The following is a 21500-nucleotide window of genomic DNA, read 5'->3' as shown; positions in this document are numbered from 1 at the left end:
GGTCTTTAATGTCGGTTGCAACCGACATTGAAGGCTGCAATCTTGGTGTTATTGAAGGCCTTTAATGTCAGTTGCTAATCGACATTAAAGCCCAAATTTCTTCTAGTGTATGCATGCAAGCATATAGTATAACAATTATATTATATGATGCACGAGCATGCTATAAAATTAAATCATTCATATACATATATTATAACACTTATAATATAAATGATACATGAAAACAAATGCATAACCTATGGTGGGTTTTGATTCTATATGACATACAATATGACATATAAGAAAAAACATACATCATATATATATTTAAAATAAACAGTTAATGGACCAAGATAGGACACCTAAAAGGAAATTTAAAAGGTTATCTATTACATAAGCAAAAGTCCTCTAGTTCGAAATAAGTGAATCAGGTCATGAACCGCTCGAACCGAACCGCCCTTCAGCAAACTCTTTGCAGTGATCATGTAGCAAACTAGATACGCGGTCTTGTAGCAAATGTTACATGGTTGTGTAGCAAAGTCTACACGATCTTGTAGCATTAGCTACACGATCGTTTAGCAAATATAAACTATATATTATATCCCATATAACACATAATCTATAGTTACATATTGTATCATATACAATATAGCCTATAGATGTCTTTTCTCTCAACAATACATGACATTTAATATAAATCACATTTATATTAAGTTCACTTGATATAAATATAGCCTATAGATGTATAGCCTATAGAGTAAGTTTGAATTTCTTCAGTATAAGATATGCTTGAGGACAAGAATTATTCTAAATTTGGGGTGTGATAACTTGTTGGGATACAAGTTATTGTAACCTTTTACTTAGAATAATGACGATAGAATAGGCAAATATGCGTTAATTTGGCTAGGAATTCATGTTGAATATTATACTTGCACTAAAGTGCACTAAAGTTTCCCGTTGACAGCATATCATGAGTAATTTGCACCAAAAGTGTCTATTTTGTAGTTGACCGCAGGACTTCGTTGCATACGTTGAACTCCTACTCAACGAACAAACAATTGGCCGCATGCCTTGGGATTTCTGAACCTATACCAGTGATCTTCTATCAAGCATCCAAAATGTTGATTATGATTGATGTGCCGACACCTACACCTACCGTGTCAGATGATAATGACTAATCAAAGTTGGAATTCCAACAATTGCCAGCGTATGACTCTATAAATAGAGCCCTGACACCCATGAGAATACATACATGTACACATACACATAGAGAGAGACTTTGAGATTTTAACGAGAGAACTTCTATCTTCCAAACTTCATCCCGATTCATCATCAGAGCTTCACCGGAGCAAGAGTCTAAGAGGGCATTCTCCATTCACACAACCACTCAATACTCAGTAGCCTTGGCATCCATCTGTTGGAAGCAAGAATTTGTTGACAACTGCATTCCTTTCACTTCTCTACTACTTTTTGTTGTTGTATTACATTCTATTTAAGAGATTATTCATTTTGTAAATAACTATTCTATCTTCATCTTATTATTATCATGGTTATCTTCATCATCTTCTCCATCTCTACCTAATTTTCACGGGGTGAGGGGGAAGGTTAATGATATGAACTAAGCTTATTATGTAAGAGTTACACTGTTTGCTCAATGTATGATTATTTAAATGCTTGCCTATGATCACTCATTGAGTCAAGTAGCTATAACTAACTGCCCGAGAGGGTAAGTAGTTTGGATCTCATTAAGCAAAGTAAGAAATATTTTTAGAGATATAAATAACCTTGCGCTCAAGGTAACACATTCATGCATTATAAAATTATGATCAGTATGGCTGGCCACCGAAAGGTGTGCGATGAACAGAAGTTGTAAACCAATATTAACTTTTAAGTTGAAGCTTAGGGATATGGCATTGCTCTCCCCCAAATTCTGATTTCTCCATATATTTCTCATGCATTAAGGCTACTGTGTTACTTAAGTTTTCTCGTAATCAATTTCAAAGTAATCTCTACTAGTTTAGATATTTACATCGCATAATTTAGTTAATCGCATGATTTCAATTTCACTCTATTAACATTAGTTTCACCACATTCGCACATTTATCTAGCATTCTTAGTACAAATCCTCATGTTTGACCTTGGGTCAGCTCGAGAAACTTGCTTCTTATTATACTTGGCAATAGAACAAGAAAACTTGTGACTAGCGTATGATTGACTACAACTGGATGCATAACATAACAACACACACACATACACATACATATATCATAGTGTAGTTCGCGATTGGCACATTTAGAAACCAACAACATTCTGAAGTGCAACTTTCACTCTCCAATCAACTACCTATTTTAATTGATACTTTCACTCTCAAACTAACATAAAAAGATAAAAGTGTTTCCAATTCGACTTTCAAAATAACCTAAATAGTTCATAACAGTCAGTTTGATTATCAAAAAAAATTTTAAACTTTACAAAAAGTTTGTAAGTCACCCTTTAATTCTCAAAATAACCCTAAAATGCTTAAATGTCATTTTGGCTCTAAAAACCAACTTAAATAGTTTCCCAAAAGTGTGTAAGTGACACTTTGATTCTCAAAACAACCTAATTTCTTGACGTTCAGTGCCCCTATACTTTATACTTAAACGATTTTCAAGAAGGCACTATATGCATGAATAGGTTACCATAACTGCAGGATAATCAAGCCACAACATATTACAACACAAACATATAATAACTACACTATAGGCATGATTGACTACCATAGCTACAGGATAGCCACACATAATAACATAATATACTTGCATGCATGAACATATTTTTAAATTTAATTTTAAGAAATATTTAAGTACTTGAAGGTGCATCCCCTTCATGTCCTCGCCCCAACAATTTTTTAATGTTAGACCACTTATCGAGTACCTAAAAAGTGTATAAATGTTGAATTTTCAAAAAAACTTAAAAAGTTTCTAAAAAGTGCCCACTCCTAAAACAACCTAAATAGTTCTCAAATGTCATTTTGATTAAAACTAACCACAAATTACCTAAAAAGTGTCTAATTGACATTTTACCTCTCACCAAGGGTATCGATTCAAAAATGGGGTGCAAAACAAATAAATTTATGTAAAGAAAGCGTTACGTTGCACATATAAATTACCTAGCATCAGTTTCACAGTGCTTTCAAATAGATCGAAATGGCCCATCATATTTAGGGAATACACAAGCACATTACTTTATGGAAATATGATGAACTTATGTTTCCCCAAACCTTTGAAATTCATATTTTAGAGAATACACAAGCACGTTAATCTTCAGGTTCTACTAGTGTTTCCCAAACATTTAATATTCTTAAACAAAATATGGAGATTCAATAGCTAATACTCTAATTTGAAGAAAAAAGGGGCCACCTGCAGTAGCTAATATAAGAAAATAAATAACCAATAATAAGTATTTAACATACATTAAGGTATACATTTACAAGTGAATTTTACCAGCATTATGAAGTCCAATCAGAGATAATTCCATCTCTTGCTTGAGAAAGAGACTGCAATACGAAAGATGATACAATGTATCTTAACCCATAGAGATGAAAAATCAAAGGAAACATAAATCATCTCTTGTACTCAAGTATTAGCAGAAAGATCATATTAAAGCTTAGCACCATTTTCCTTAACATCTCATCTAATCAACTTGTTTGTTATAATCAACAGAAGTAATTAACCAATGCTACAATCCAATTTTTCTTCCTCAATAAAGAAAATTGTTTTCTAATCGACATAAATGAAAATACGATCATTGCAAACACAATTTAGTTAGTTCATTCATTTTCCTAAATTGCAGCGCCAACCGCCAAATTACAATTTCTTTGAGGTCATAATTAAAACTAAACAAGTAGGCCCCTAACCCCTTAACATTATATCAGTTGGAATATAAAGAAGATCCCATTACACCATCACCACTAGATGGAACAACTTGAACCTTGAGTACACAAAATCCATTGTAAATCTAGTCTCACAGCGTTGGTAGAGACGAGGGATATCCCGAAGACCACGTCGAGAATAGGCCTAAATAACAACTCAATCTACATAGCAAAATGTCCTGATGGTAACCTAACCTAATCTTTGACAAATGGTCTTATAGCTGACATACCAAATACGGCGTCGGGAATTGTTTATTCCCAATGACGTATATTGGCATTGGACATTGTAGGTAACTCCCAACGGTTTTTTTGGAGTGTCGGCTTTGATTCTTTCGATTGATAGGATTTGAATCCCGAACGGAAACGTGTGAACGCCTTGCATCTCACAAATCGATTTTTACATAAACAAAATAAGTGTGCTAAAACAGAATATGTGTAGAATAAACATGTGAAATAACATGCTTGAGAGAAAGGAAAGAATCATTCTCACCTTTGTAGATTTTCAAGCTCTTAGAACGATCCTTTTGATATTTTAACGGACGACTCCTCCAACGATCTTGAACACGAATGTCTCCTTGAACAATCTTGAACACAATAACAAGAATAACGTTGTTATTCTCAATAATTCCGATAGAAGGATAGGTAGTATCCTACTATTGGAAGAGGGTGAGGAGGAAATGTTAGACATATTTAAATAATAATATGTTTAATTAAAGTATGGGTTATGTGTGTGATTAATAATTTATCACATGAGGTTATTTTATTAGATTGAGTCGTATTATGTGATCTAATTAATTAAGACCCTAGATTTCTAATTGAGTATGGACTTAATGGGTAGAAGCCTATTCCTAGTTAATTAGGGTTTAATAGAAACCTTAATTGAACTAGTATATAAAAAGAGACCTTAGAGCTATGGTCCCCAATATACCAAAACAATAATCACTCAGTATTTCTTGAATCTCATCTAGAGAGAGATCCCATAAGAGCATTTGGAGTTTTGGTTGAGAAAGACCATAGTCATCCATTATCATCTTAAAGTTATCATCAATTATGGAATGGAATCCGGTATGTTATTCTTGACAATTTGGCATGAATGATCCTAAGGTTTATCTATTCAATATAGATATTAAGAATTTATGCTAACAGAAAAAACCTTTGGAAGAGTAGAGAGGATTTCTTTTGTAGCATAGGGAAAAATTTACACAGTAAATACTTGCAGAGCATAAGAAGAGTTAACCCCTTCTCCAAATTTTTTTCCAATTTTTTCTTGTGTATAATTAATTAATTAATTAGTACGTTAATTAAATAACTATTTATACATTAAATCCAATTTAATATATATATATATATATATATTTAAAAAAAAGATTAATTCATAAGGTTAAGTACTGCTATCCCCTTTTTTTTGGGACAATCATAGGAAGGAGATCAACCTAACTTTAAGGTAGTACATACTTGATTCCAGTCCAATTGAGTTGTGATTATATTCACACTAATATTCTAATTAATTCATTAGAAAATGTACTGATTTTCAAGTAAACTAATTCCAAAGCTATACTGTAAACCAATTAAATCAACCTAAGTGAAAAGGTAATTTTGTTTAAATATAATCAATTTTATCAAACACAAAAAATGATTAATGTTCTTAAAAGAATTCATTAGTTATGTTGTTAACTACAACTTGGCCAATTCAACAAGTAATTGAGTAAAAAAAGCATTTAATTTAATTACTGAAATATAACCTCATGACAAGTATGGAAGTATGAATATGAGATTCAAAATTTCAGAATAGTACAAAAGTCTCCAACCATGCAACTCCATTTTTCTCTTTTTGATATATTTTTCATTTTAGATACCACCAAAAAATCTAACCATCTTACCAAATTAAGAAAAGAGTAAAAGTTATTTCCAAAGGATTTTGAGAATCCATTGCATGGCATTAATAGGATAAAATTGTAACTGATGCATGAAGAATATTGACTCTTTTGATTGCCCTTTTTTTATATTGATCAAAAACCCAAAAACTTTGTATGATACTTCTTTTTTATCCCTTGAAGCTGTCATCACTTACATTACAATAGGTGACTTTTCCTCCATTAGGAAAAGTGATTTTTTAAAAAAACAAGTTTAGGTCATATTCATTGAATCAATCTTTAGTAAGATATACAATGTTTCAAATAATAAGTTAAAGTAGGTTACATTATCCATCGAAACTATTTTGAAAATCATAAACTAAAGTAGTGAATGTCGTTAGCTAATAAAATATAGTTTAGTTAAAATTAAGATATTTTAGTGACTAAACAATTTATAAAAAAAAAAAAAAAACAAAAAGGATATCTTTTATCAAATAGCGATATTTTTCGTCCAAGATTCAAACTATATAATACATCTCATAGAGATCAAAGATGTCATTCATAATCATTATTGTTATGCTAGCAAATATAAATCTGTATTAAGTAATTTTTTTAAAAATGTATTTAAAAGGTGCATATAACTTCTTAAAGAAATATAATTGCAATTTGCAAATATATCATTAAAAATATTTGACATTTTTTCAGTTCAACGATTTTTGTTGAGAGGCAATTTGAACCTATTTTTCAATGGTACAATAAATTAATCATATATACTTAAGTAGATGCTCGATTGAGAAAACATCTTAATTACTCGTTGTGGCTTGTATCAATAAAAATCAATTTATTTATTTATTTAACTACTTTATATAACAAACAAAAATAATCATTAATTTGTTGTATTTGCAATTATTTTTTTTATAAATAATTATTTCTACACCAATTTAGGTGTAGTTTATTAGGTTATCAAATTGAATAGTTTTTTTTCCTAAAAAAGATATAGTTTATCAAACATAATCAAATGATACAAAAATAATAATTTTTTCAGCTCGACAACATGAGACTCGAAATTGTTTTATTTTGATCGACAATATATATCTTAACTAATTAAACCAAATTCAAATTGACAATTGGTATCGCAACTCAAATCCTATAAATTGATTAAGTTTATTGTGGTCTTGGTATTTGTTTTTTAAATGTTCATGTTTATCTAATCTCTAAAAACATATTTCAAATCCTAACTAAAAATTTGTACTAATAAAAATTCAAACTAAAGAGAATAGTTTTTTTTTCTTTTTCCCAAACAAACAATAACTATAATAATTTCAAAGAAATTATAAAATTGTTAGAATTTTTCTTTTCTTTGAAAGGATAAGAAAGAAGTGTTGGATCATAATTTCTGCACAACTAAGAAAATGTCAGTTTATGTATTGGGAATTAAAATATTGAAAGTCAGTTACATTTTCTTCTAAAGTGAATCAGCAGTTACAAAAAAAAAGGGAAAAGTCATATCATGCAGTGAGTTTGAAAATTCTCACCTTCTCTGGTCCTGCCTGTCAAAATCTTTGTTGTTTTTTTCCCTTTTTCCCCCCTTAAAAAGTTAATGATGACATAACAAAAATTAACTTCTTTTTCTTTTGGGAAAAAAAGCCACTTGTACCCATAGTCTTTGAAAATGGTATTACTCAAAAACCTTATGCTAATAAACTTTATCTGTTAAAGACCCAAAACATGAATCATTGAATCAATGTGAATATCCACTGGTATTTCTTTTTAGATTTGTTAATACATCATTAAATGAACCTATCTCAATCTCAATTGACATACTCTTTGTACTATCAACTTCGAAGTTCAGGATCCGATTCTCTCATTTCACATATTATTAAAAAAAAATCACATTTGTAACTTATTTCTTCTTTAAATGCGGGATTTAGATATATAAGAAAATTGATGAAATCAATTTAATATTATTTAATTTAAGTAGTTTTTCATTTTCTTGTCTCTCCGTGTTTGTTTACTTATTTACGAATATTTATTTATTATTTATCGGTAATTTTGATAAAATTTTGGGAGGCGATGAATAGTTTTGAATTGATTATAAATGAAAATCAAGTAATACTAGTTATGATTCATTTTCGTAATTGATCCATATTGATTCACTTATAGAAAGTAATTTAAAGTTTTAATTGATATAAGCTAAAGTTTAGAGGTATAAATTAAATTTTTTTAGTTTGGTGATAGTTGGATCTTTAATAGCTCTATTCGGGATGAGGTGCTCGTGAAGGTGAAATCACACAAGGAACCACTCAATTTTACTTAATTCTATATATATGAATTATTCATATTTATTTTATGATGTCACAATAATGAGAACACCGTTTTTTAAGGGTTGTTATTAAATATAGTAAAATGAGTCAATTTATTTATAAATATAAAAAAATATTATTATCAGTTCTAGACATTAATAGATATTGACACTGATAGATGACTATTCTATCTAAAACAATGATATATTATTATATTTAAAAATATTTACACCATTTTTATCAGTTAAAATAATTACGCTTATTTTGTTAATGACGAAATAAGAGATATCGAGTGAAACATTCAAATATTTCGGTTGATATTCATTTGCAATAGGATGTAGATATATTAATTGATTTTAGGTATATATAATAACTTTTAGGGGTAAGATATTCTAAGCATTAAATTAAGTAATAAATCGTTAAATAGATTTGAATCCATATGTCATAAGTCTTTTGCCACATGCTATAAAAGTCGCTTCACTAATAAATGGTAAAGATCCACAAGTAGAACTTGCAACTTTTGACTTGTATTCTTTAATTAGTTCAACATTATTATAGGACAGTTACAAATATAGATATTAGATCTAAAATATTAATAAATATAATATAATGTAAAAAAAAATTATAAATATGACCAAATTTAAATAGTCTATTAGTGATAGACCATATTATTGGTAGGAGTCTATAAATGATAGACCATATCACTTGTAAGAGTCTATAACGATAAAAGTCTATCATAGATAAACTTGGCTATATTTGTAATTTTTTAAATACACTTGATTATTATTTATAAAAATACTATCAATTGTAATTATATTACTTGTAATAGAATTAAAGATATATGTTTTAGGTCATTAATTCAAATTATATATTCACATTGATACTTTTGACTAGTAACTCACAAATTTTATGTATCAATTATGTGAAGAGCAATTCTATAAAACCTAATTTTTTAGGAGAGTTTCATATCCATATTTATTTTGGTACAAAAATCCCCATGTAAATGTGATAACAATTTCTAATGGGATCGCATGCTGCAATTGATAAGGACAATGACGGTAATATGAACCAGTCTCCGAACCTTAAAGATTCATTCGTTCTTGATCAACCGATGGTTGGTACGTTGATAGGAGATGACCTTCTGAACACATGGACTAGTAGGAATGATTAGTCAATTAGTCATTTATTGGAATGACTTATTATAAAATTAGCAAAAGATTTTTCATATTTGATTTAAATTTGAAAATGTTTTCTGTATTTAATGTAGATATGAAACATTTTCCTATTTAATTTAGATATGAAATGTTTTTGTATTTAATGTAGATATGAAACGTTATTTATATTTAATTTATAATTTTTTTTTTTGTTGGATTCTTATAAGAAGAAAAAAGTGTTTGTTTTAGTTCTTGAGGTGAAATTTGAGTTTTAGCTCTCTATTTTAATGATTTAATTCTAAGCCAAGTTTTCACTCGATTCCAATCCTTCTTCGACGAGTGCATGTCTAAAAAGGGTATTGTGTTAACCTTGGGAAGCAACCGGCTTCTGATGATTGAGTATCGAGGTCACGTCGATTTTGCTTTCAAGGCAGTAGTTTCCACGACACAACAATTGAAATCGATAATTGATTTTTTTTTCCAATACTCATTTATAACACAGTTGGCTTAGAGCACCGACCAGGCCGACAAAAAGAAGTTGATTGTCATTTGGAGACTATAAGGTTTTACAAGAAGTCAAGTTTCTATTACGAGTGCAAATAAAGTCTCACGTTGGTTTGGGAAAAAAGTGATCATGAGTATATAAAGTAAGGACAACTATCTCGATTGGAATGAGGCCTTTTAGATAATACCAAAAGTAAAATCATGAGAATTATGCCAAAAGTGAGCAATATCATACCGTTGTGGAGATATGTAGAGGTTGAATTATCCTTGTTAGTTTCAGCTGATAGCCTCACAAATTGGCCAAATTGCATAGTGGTCCGTGACGAAGGACGAGATGAAAAAGAGTTGACAATAAGGATGGCCTGGTGGATGGACGTTCTTTACTTGCAAATCCTATGGTGTTGAGCCATTTTCTTGACTTTCATGCACAATGGAAGAACGATTACTGCATGGAAGTCCTCAAGAGAGCTTTGCATGAAAGGCTTTGACCTCATATTGACAAGGATGACACATCGTCCTCAACAGCAGGTGGGACCAGGCTACGTGGAGCTGACGTTGCAGCCACCGTGGCGCCTCTCTCTCCCCAACCGATTCTGGTACAACGGCCGACTGTGCAAATCAAAAGGACAAAGTTGGTTTATAATAGATTCCTACCCTGTCGTTTTATATACACACTGATGTATAAATATTATATACACATTCTGTACAAAATATAGAGAGAAGGAGAAAGTATTCAATATATACAGAAAAAGGAAAAGGAAGAAGAAAATTATCTTCCTCGTTTCATCAACTTCATAGCAGGCCTCTACATTTTTTCTTCTTTTAGCTTTCTGACCCATATCACTATTCCTTGGATATGCCTACTATAATGTATTTTTAATTTTTTTCATTTCGTTTGCTCGAAAGACTACTGTTTATACAATATCAGAAATGACGATAAATGACTGATAATAATAACAAATTGTATGTTTATGATTATATCACTTTATAACGATATTGCTAAATCTAAATGACGATGGATTTGGACTATTAGGAAATGTTGTCTACATCCGACATGAATATAGATCGTGTAACTAATTACTTGTGCAAAATCTCAAAATGTGCATATTGGACTATACTCGTCAAACAAACGTTAATTAGCTATAATATACTATCATTGTCATTCCATTATACCATTTATGTAAGCCTAATAATGATCCAAAGAGATTTCTTGGACAATTAGATTCGTCACAACAAACTCTATCGACAAATAATTATGATCCACGTGTTATTACTTGTTTAATTATTTATAGGAAAAGTACCTTTTTAATCCTCATGTTTTGAATATAACTTTTATTTGGCTCCTAAGTTTGAAAATACTTCCAATTCAGCTCTTAAGTTTCAAAATGCTACAATTTTACTATTAAGACTTAAGTTTGTTTCAATTTGGTACCTAAGTTTAAGATTTAACATTTTTAATCACAATTAAACAACCACTTTCAATTATTGACGACAATGTCTCTTAATTAATTTAAAGTAATTATGAAGTAAAATTTTAAATTTAATTTTAAAAGTTATGAAAAATTGTGAAACTCAATTAATTATAATTATTATAATTATTTTAAATTTATTAACCTATATTAACCCTAAAGACAAAAAATGAGTATAAAATAAAAAATCGTAATTAAAATTGTAAATCTTGAAATCTAAGGATCAAATTGAAACAAAACTCATACATCAAAGGTAAAATTGTAACATTTTGAAATTTAGGAACTAAATTGAAACCAAAACCAAAATCGAAAGACTAAATGTATAACATTTTAAAACTTAAGGACGAAATAGAAACTAAACCTAAAATCTAGAGATCAAAATGGTACTTTTACCATTATTTTAAATTTGGATTGTTTTTCACGGATAAATTAAAAATATTTCCACTGAGGAACTTTTAAAATTAGGATGATTTTATTATTTCTCAATCCATGAAGAAAAATTTTTATTTTATTTTTTTTTATTAATATCGTTATTAAATATATAGTGAATAACACAAGTTTTTTTTTAAAAAAAAAAACAAAAAAACAAAAAAACAAAAAAGTGCATTTAGAATTTTTTTCCTTATGAACTGCAAATATAATTCAGTTGCTCATATTTTAGCTTCTCATGCTCGTAAATACCCCATCAATAGATTTACTAATTTTTCCGATAGATTTGTTCCTTAAATCGGTTCTATTTTGTTTCTTTGTTACCGTTCTTCACTCTTAAAAAAAACTATATTAAACAAAGAACCTTAAACTTAAGGAACAAAAGTTTTATCGTAGTTTATTTAAAATATGGATTTAATCCATTTGAGGATCAAAATATATGTAATACCCAAGTGAAACATTTCTTAGGTGGAAAATGCCAAAAAAAAATTGTAATAATAATAATAACAATGATAACCCACAAACCCACCACTTTGAACTAACTATATTTTGTAGTCCCATCATCTTCGATTATAAAGAAAAAATATTTAAAAAAATATTTAAAAAGAAAAAAATTATCATGTGACAACTTGTGATTAGACTTTTAGGTATTTTGCATTTTGAGATACATCCAAATATTTCTGATTCACCCACTATCTTTATCGTAAATACTCTAAATGGTTGCAAATAAAACCATTTCATTATAATTTTGTCCATTGCAACTTGAAAAATGTGTACACCATCTTACCCTCTAAAACCCTAATTCATGCCAATTATATGATTCTTATAAAAAAAAAAAAAAAAAAAGGCATATGTCAAATTATAGTCCCAAGTGGTAAATTTTTCTTACTTTTGATCCTTTTCTTATGTGTGATTAGAATGCGATGCACAAAGAATATGGGTGTCATCTTAAGATGTACCCAAGTATTGTTCTTGTTGCAAATATACTCCTTGTTAAGATATCAACAATTAATTAAAGATGAACAAATAACGTAAGACAATAGAGAATCTGACGCATAGATTTGCGTGATTCACTAACAATGTGTGAGCTATATTCATAAGCATAAAGAAAGAGTAATTTTATTAGAGAGAAAAAAAATCAGATTACAAATCAAGAATCGCCTCTAGAGTTAGAAGGTTTATATAGTACTTTCCTCTAATCTCTAAGGCAAAAAATCGTAAATAAAATAAATAGCAAGACTCCCGTACTTGATCGTTCAAAACGTCAAATATCAAATTCAAGGCATTTTCAACACCTTTAAACTCATCAAACGATCACAATAAAAACTCAACAAGTACGAACAAAAATACAGTTTAAATACATTGATTTCATAACTTTAGAAGGTGACTCATATTTCCCTAATTAAGTTTTAATCTAAAACACTTGGGCACCTTATGTAACCATTTTAGTTTGTTTTTGGAAATTTTCTGTTTTTGAAAATACCTACAATTTTCTTGTTTTAATTTAAATATGTTTTAAAAAACCAAGCTAAATTCATATTGTTTTTGAAAATTTTTGTCGAATTTAAATGTTTTTTTTTTTAAAAAAAAAATGTGATCAACTTACCCAAAAAAAAAAAATATTATCAAACATGACTTTAGTGGTGTCAATCCAAGTATGTATATTTTAACTGGTTAAGACATATTTCAATGATTAGAAGGTCAAAAGTATGAATTAATCACAATCCCGACGTGTCATTCAACTCTAAAAAGAAGAGAAAAAAGGGGTGTTTTTGCAATTTTCATATAAAATGGTGCATCTAGCCTAAAAACATTTCTTCAAAAATGCTTTTACTGAAAACAAACACCAAGAATAATGAAACCGTCACTAAAAGTTAATTAACCATTAACCTCACAACTTTGGCAGCTAGCATCTACCTATCACTATAAAAGGATCAACAATTTTAAAAAATAAATCACAGGAAAAAAAAACGGTTGTTCATATTATTGGTAGAATGGAAGAAGTGAGAGTGGTGATTGTTGGTGCTGGCCCTTCTGGCTTGGCTACCTCAGCTTACCTAAATCATCTCTCAATTCCGAACATTGTTTTAGAGAAAGAAGATTGCTATGCTTCTCTTTGGAAGAAGAGAGCTTATGATCGTTTATGCCTTCACTTAGCTAAAGACTTTTGCTCTCTTCCCTTGATGTCTCACTCCTCCTCCACCCCGACCTTCATGTCCCGAGCCACCTTTGTCCAGTATCTCGACGAATACGTTTCCAAGTTCAACGTAAAGCCTCGCTATCGTAGGTAATGAAGTTCTTTTTAAATAATATCAGTATAGACAGAAATATCAAAGTTTTTGCTCTTATGAATATGTCACTAAGAATGTTACATCTCAAAACTCTTGAATTCTAATCAAATCCCTGACTTCAATATTGGTAATTTTAGCTTTATATTAGTTGACATGAAATTTTGAATTAAGTTAACTTGAACATAGGTTAAGAATTTTTATTATTAACATAATATTCACGAGAGTGATGTTCTGGTTAACTTTTAATATCGATATTAAACGGAACTATCGACACATAGCCAAAAGTTTGATAGAGTTGTTGATTTGCAGGAGTGTGGAGAGGGCATGGTTAGAGGAGGATGGGGAGAAGAACTGGAGGGTGGAGGCGAGGAACATCGAGACGGGGGAGATGGAGGTTTACGCGGCGGAGTTCTTGGTGGTTGCGAGCGGAGAGAACAGCGTCGGGCACGTGCCGGAGGTGACTGGGTTGAACACCTTCGGCGGAGAGATTGTTCATTCAAGTAACTATAAGAGTGGACAAGCATTTGAAGGGAAAGATGTTTTAGTGGTTGGATGTGGAAATTCTGGCATGGAAATTGCTTATGACCTCTCTAATTATGGAGCTCAGCCTTCAATTGTTATTAGAAGCCCTGTAAGTTGTCTCTAATTTCTATTTAAGTTCAATATTAGATTTTAATTTAAACTAATTTAACATGATAAATAGGAAAGTAATAAGTTAAAATTGTTTGTATATGCATGCAACAACCTTATTTCTCCAATACCCATAAGATTTTATGGTAAGAGAATTCCAATATGTGATATGATCTCTTAGCCAACTAAGATACATTTAAATTGGCCAAAATTTGAAATTCTTTTTCAATATAAATTGTTACAAATAGAAGACTCAACTACAGTTTCACTCTTCCTTAAAAACTTGGATTTTATACGTTAAAATAGCATACTATCTATCACTATACAAAGTCAAACTCCTAGAATTGATCCAACCATTCAACATGCAATAGTTGATATTATAGTTCTCCTTTTTATGGTAATAAGATTTCTCTTTTTTTCTCTTAAGGACTTGGATCTAATGATAATTTAACATAATATATCAAATTAGATCATTTATATTGTTGTACATAATACACTTGTCACTATTTTTTTTACTCAAAAATTGTATCTTTCTCTTTCTTGACATTATCAAAATATGATAAGATTTATATTTTCTTTTTAATAATGATTTTTCTCTTAAATTAATTATAAATGTTAGATTTATCTCTCTCTAAATATTGTGGTCAAAACTTACGGAGCTACATGCATTCGCTTATAATTGATGTTTAAGATATTATATTGCATAGGTAAACCATGAGAGAGACCTAGTTGCATGGAAAAGTGTTCCTATATATATAATTTCATTCTTTTCTTTAATTAAATTAGATTTTTCTTCTTATATATGGAATTAACTTAGAATTAAATTTTGGATAATTTTGCATGCATTCATCTAAACACGTGTTCTCCTAAATTTCATTTGCTTTGATCACATTCACTGCATTAACGTATTTTTATATATGTCAACCTTTGCAAACGGAAAAAAAGGAAAAACCTTTATATGAAACAAAACTTATGTACGTGGAAGATTGTATTGCTATGATTTTTTATTATATGGTTTAAGAATAATTTAATAAATTCAATTACACTATGATTTAAAGTTCTTCAAAGTTATACACATAACTATTCTCACCCCCATCATTTCCAAACAATCTTAATTTTTTTCTTCCGTACTTTAAACTTATTATTTGTATCTAAATTCAATCAACGTCTACTTTCAATCAATCTTAAAACTAGCTTTTAGTATTTTTTTAACTTATAATTCACTCAAGTATCGTTATATATATATATATTTTTTGGGTGGATGAATCTAACGGTGGAAAATGGGTATTGAAGTTGCACGTGCTGAACAGAGAAATGGTGTATGTGGGAATGGTTATGATGAAGTATATGCCGATGTATGTTGTGGATGCACTTCTCACAGCCCTCTCTAAGCTCAAATTTGGCGACATGTCGGCTTATGGGATTTGTCGCCCCAAGTTGGGTCCTATGGAGCTCAAATACGCCGCCGGGAAGACGCCCGTCATTGATGTCGGAACTATTTCCAAGATCCGAGCTGGTCAAATTAAGGTTTTTTATATATTTTATTATATCCATATCATTACCATTATTGTTATTGTTACAACATGAACATTATGAATTTATTACATTTCTTGTCACATCTATCAAAACCGTTATCGTTAACCCTAAATAGTAATAGTAATGGTAACAACAAATCTGATAGATTCATAATTATATCTAAATATAGTAAAAACAATTTAATTACGTTTGTGATTGTAGTTCATTATGATTGATCTATATTACGGTTACACAAATTTTGATTATTATTACCATATATATTGTGCTGCACAAAATTTAAATATATGTATATATAGGTTGTTCCACAGATATCAAACATTGATGGGGAAACAATTGAGTTTGAAAATGGAGTGAGGAAGAAATTTGATGCCATTGTCTTTGCCACTGGCTATAAAAGCTCTGCTAACAACTGGCTGCAGGTATTTACATCACCAAAGTTTAAGCTTTTTTTTATTTTATTTTTTTATTTTTTTATTTTCTTTTCTACCATATAAATTTTCTTTTACTTTTAAATTTCATATTAGTAATCTGTCTGTATATTACACACTTTTTACTATTCTTGTTAGACTTGTTGAGCCAAATTTATGTGGTTACAAAAATGTGAAGATTTTAAAACAAAATGAAGAGTATAAAATCTTTATGATGAAATAAAATGTTGTATTGAATTTATAATTTACCGTACTAAATACTTAAAAAAATATTTTCAAATGAGGGAAAAAAAATCACGCATACACAATCATCACTATAATACTAATAATTATGACTTTAAAAGCTTATGTAAAAGACTTATACAGAATTTCTCATGTAGCATTGAATAGGTCTATGAAAACCATAAATCAAACACAGAAGGATATAAAACATATATAGTTATTAGGGATGTTCAAATTATCTAACAACTCGAATAACTTGGATTATTCAACCCAAATTATAAGAGTTAGATTGGGTTGATGACCCTATTTGAGTAATTCGGGTAGCCAATTCGATTAATTTGAATTTTTTTACTAGTTCAAAAAATACCCTCAATCCAATTCAATCCAACCTGTTTACACTCGTAGTAACTTTATTGTTTTGAAAAACACAACCGAAAAAATGTTAATAAAAAATACCCTTAATTTATAATATTTTTAAAGCGAAATTTACGTAATGAAAGTTACAAATGTATCCCACGTAAGAAAGAAAGATGGAGAGACCTTCCCAATTATTAGGTATAATCTACTAATTCACAATTAGTTTGAGAAGAAAACTCATATTTATCTACAATAGTTTCAGATTGTTAATTAATTACTTTAGTTTTCGGATGAAACCCATATTTATCTCTAAAAAGAATTAAATTTTATTTCTAAAATTAATTAGAATTGGTTTATGATATTTAAAATATTTTATAAAGTAGAAAATAGATATCGCTAGTATAAAATATGGAAAAATGAAAATGAAAATATATTCTTATTACCATCTCAATGGGCCAAACAACCCTTGACGAGAATATCAATTTAAACTCTTTAAGTGGACATTATATTTTGTTTGGATAAATATTATACTTATAATTTTATCAATTAAACTTTCCTAAGTTAATCAATTTAGACTCTCCTTTAAAAATTGTCCATGCATCAATTTCAACCCTTCATTTTATTAATCCAATATTTGAAAAAGTCCATATACACGAGTGTAAGAATTGAATATAATGCATGAATGGTTCTCAAATATAATCTTAATAAACGGTCTAAATTAATTCATTTATAACAATTTAAAAGGTCTATTACGCACGACAAGCTAAGTCTAAAGGGGAACCGTTAATTGATACCGTTACAAATAATTTAGGATTTTAAATTAATACAACCTTCAAAATTTAATGGTGTAACTCGAAATTTTCTTTGGATCGTATTGATGTGAATGGAAGCGTAACTTTGAATAATTCAAGTTGTGAATGAAAATTTAATAGCGTATGTTTGTAATTATTGATGAATATATGTACATATATATGTAGGATTATGAATTGGTGCTAAATGAAAGGGGAATGCCAAGAAATGGAATCCCAAAGCATTGGAAGGGAGAGAAGAAGGTTTATTGTGTTGGATTGTCAAGGCAAGGGTTGGCTGGAGTTTCTGCTGATGCAAAGGCTGTAGCACAAGACATTAGCAACATTATATCTAACAAATTCAAATAATACCCATCTTACCCTCTCCTACCTACACTACTTCTCAAGTTATATATATGCATGCTTAGCTTTTGTAACCCTATATCTTTATTTGGGTTTGCAAACTATTTTGCCTTCACTTTTACTTCATAATTTTATATAAACTTTATTTCTTTTATTTTTATATTATATGATGCTACTTTAATTATTAGCTTTTGCTTCTTAAATGACCTGCATGTTCTTCCATGAAAATTTTTTAACCAATCAAACAAATTGTTACTCATTCCTCAACTTAGTCAAATTAACGATGAAATCACACATTATTAAATTTAGAATTATTTTAAGTGTTTGAAATAATAATGACACATGTGTTTTCGATCATGACTATTGGTTTGAATAATTGTTGGTTGGATCCTAATTGGGGATCATGAAATTTAGGCTCGAGCCCAAAAATAAGTTTTTTTGTCCAAATACCAACAAAGTCCAAAATCTACCTGATTGAGATCAAGGATTGTCCAAATCCAAACCCAAGCCCACATTGCCATATATGGAACCTCCGTAAAAGAGTGGTTTTTTTTTTTTTTCCTTTTAGATTCAGAAATTTAAAACTCCGAAGTGATTTAACTTAGGAGATAATTCACCAATCATCAAAACTCTCGGCCCTAAATTTCTAAAGACTATACGACACTTGATGATCTTTCTAGAGTTTAAATTCAAGAAATATCGATTTGCTCCATCTCCTGAGTGACAGGTATACATCTAAGAGAGAATTAAAAAATCTTAAGTGTTGGAGATTGAACCACAAATCGCATAAATCTATGTAAATCTAAATTCAACTCCATGAACTACGTTTCTACAAAAATCTCGTACGAACAATGCCAATTGTCACAAAAAAATATTTTCCTTTTCATTTGGATTAAGATGAATATATATACAGCCCTAATTGCTCGGTTAAAACTAAACAAATGAAAGTATATATATATATATCAATCATATACGTAGGATATTTCATAATACCTATTAATCTCATTATCCTCCTTTCACGACTATTTGGAGTGTAAAAAAGGCCTAATCAGTAAGCTTTTTTTTCTTTTTCTTTTCAAGTATCCCCTAATTGTTAAAACTTGATTAACTCTAATGTAAGTGCAATAACCACACGTACATCAAGCCATACTTTAAAATAATCTCTTACCATCCAAATTAAAATGCAAGAATATAATTCAATAAGTATTAAGAGTGAAAATAATGTGTAAATTCACTGTAAATTATGAATTACATTAATAGTTTATATTCATGCATTATTTGAATATTTAATTCGAAGAACATAATTTACTAGATAAGACATCAATTGTCATTTCGAAAGACGATTCAAATTTATGATGTAGTTGAATTAAGCAAGAATTGTTGAGATTTGGTCTCAAAATGGAAGTCATTGGACAAGGAAGCATCTGCAGAGAAGATCATGACTCCATTAACATCAAATCCATTTTCATCCAACAAACTCAAAGCTTCAAAAAAAGCATCCCCTTGAATCCCTCTCCCATTCACCTCATAACTCGGCAACAACTTCCCTCTCCCAAACTCCTTAGCTCGAACCTCAAATCTCTTCAAATACGCCTCTGCAGTTGTCACCTTGTCAGTATAAAATTGGTAGTTCACAAAATCAATCACCTTCCCATAGCCATGGAAGAGCTCCAAGTACGGCAACACCGTCGAGTAATACGGTGCAATTGTGGCTACTGAGATTACACTTTGGTTCTTCAATAGGGTTATGAGCTCTCCAATGCAGAAAGCGAAGTTGGAGCCATGTCTCGGGAAATTCTCGTAGTCGACGTCGATGCCGTCGAGGTGGTATTTGACAACGAGGTCTTGGAGAGTGGAGAAGGCATTGGAGATCCAGAGATTAGGGTTTGGAGGGTTGCGCCACCGGAGGACGATGTTGTCGAGACTCCAACCGGAAAGGCTGGCTAGGGCTTTGACATTTGGGTGTTGAGCTTTAATGGCTGCAACTGATTCTGGGGTTAGGGAGGGCTCCCAATAGGGGGAGAACTTCCCATTTTGAGGATTGGCGGAGGGATCTGCATCGATGGCGAAGCTGAGGATGAAATGAAAGTCGATGTCATCGAAGATCGGGACGTTGTTGAAGGTGATCGGAACGCCTGTTGCTCCGATGTACTCCATCATCACTTTTTTTCCATCTACATATTTAGAAAAGGCGTGTAATTTGGATTAAAGGTTCAAAAATTTTGTTTGGATTTTAGAAACAAAAAAACACTTTTGGAATAGATAATCAAATTGACTTCAAATGTTTTGTGAAAAAACCATTTTAAAAGTTGATTCTTCAAAATGTGATTACAACATGATTGACTAGAAATCAACTTTTAAGTAACTTTCCATTCATAGAATCACTTTTAGAATATTGTGCAACCAAACAAATTTATCAATAAAATCACTAAGAAAATGTAACCAAACACACAATAATGAACTCAATCTAAATCTTTTTTTTTTTTTTTTCATAAAATGTGATTAAAGTAGAAGGTAATAAATGAAGAATAATATTGTTTTAAATTTATAGTGATCATTTCCATTCTCAACATTTTAGCCCGATTGTGAACAAAAATTCAACTAACAAAATTGGAAGAAGAAAAAAAGTAAAGCATTGAGATTAGAAAATACTTGGTGCATCTAAGATTGCATCTATCTTTTTACAATCCACTCGGTCAATAATATAACTATTAGATAAATTGCAAAAAGATGATATTGTAGTTCAAGATATATACAAGTATTGTTCGAGATTTGGCTTACAGCAGAACTTAGTGAAGCATAGAAGTGAAGTTGCAGCGATGAAGAAGAGAAATTGAAGCTGATTTGGTCTGATCATCATCTTCAATTATGTAAGTATGAGTACTTATTGGGTTGAATATTATATAATGATGAACATGAAGTTTTTGAAGTGAGGATTTTATATATCATCTGACTTCTTGGACATGCCGGCCAACCTAATTTTGATCAAAGCCGGCGTTAAATAAGACAAGAAAAGAAACCCTCTTTCCAACAATGATTTTTCTCGTCTCTTCCTACTTAAAAAATTGTATGTTTTGGTGTAAAGAATCGTATCAATTAAACTTTAAAAAAAAGTTAGATTCGTTTTAGATTCTTTGTTAGAATTTCAATCCGAGGAATATCCATGAAATCAACCCTAATTGTCCATTTTGTAAAACCCTATATTTGAAAAAGTCTACCACACTTGAGACAATTGATGCATAGATGATTTTCAAATGTAATTAAAGAAAAGTTTAAAATAA

At 30.0% G+C, this 21500-nt stretch overlaps 2 protein-coding genes across 2 annotated transcripts; one reads left to right on the top strand and one right to left on the bottom strand.

The window, feature by feature from the left end:
* Positions 1 to 13598: 13598 nt before the first annotated feature.
* LOC120087698 (probable indole-3-pyruvate monooxygenase YUCCA10) lies at positions 13599 to 18225 on the top strand. The gene is made up of 5 exons (XM_039044564.1): positions 13599 to 13891; positions 14205 to 14526; positions 15819 to 16052; positions 16358 to 16480; positions 18046 to 18225. Exons 1-5 carry the CDS (start codon positions 13599 to 13601, stop codon positions 18223 to 18225), a joined length of 1152 nt encoding a protein of 383 aa, XP_038900492.1.
* Positions 18226 to 19569: 1344 nt separating this feature from the next.
* LOC120087973 (chitinase 1-like) lies at positions 19570 to 20379 on the bottom strand. The gene has a single exon (XM_039044999.1). The coding sequence runs from the start codon at positions 20377 to 20379 to the stop codon at positions 19570 to 19572; it is 810 nt and encodes a 269-aa protein (XP_038900927.1).
* Positions 20380 to 21500: the final 1121 nt, after the last annotated feature.

Source organism: Benincasa hispida, chromosome 10 (assembly GCF_009727055.1).
Source record: "Benincasa hispida cultivar B227 chromosome 10, ASM972705v1, whole genome shotgun sequence".
Lineage (NCBI taxonomy): Eukaryota > Viridiplantae > Streptophyta > Magnoliopsida > Cucurbitales > Cucurbitaceae > Benincasa > Benincasa hispida.
Note: the sequence above shows the minus strand (reverse complement) of the source record. Positions and strands in the feature narration are given on the sequence as shown.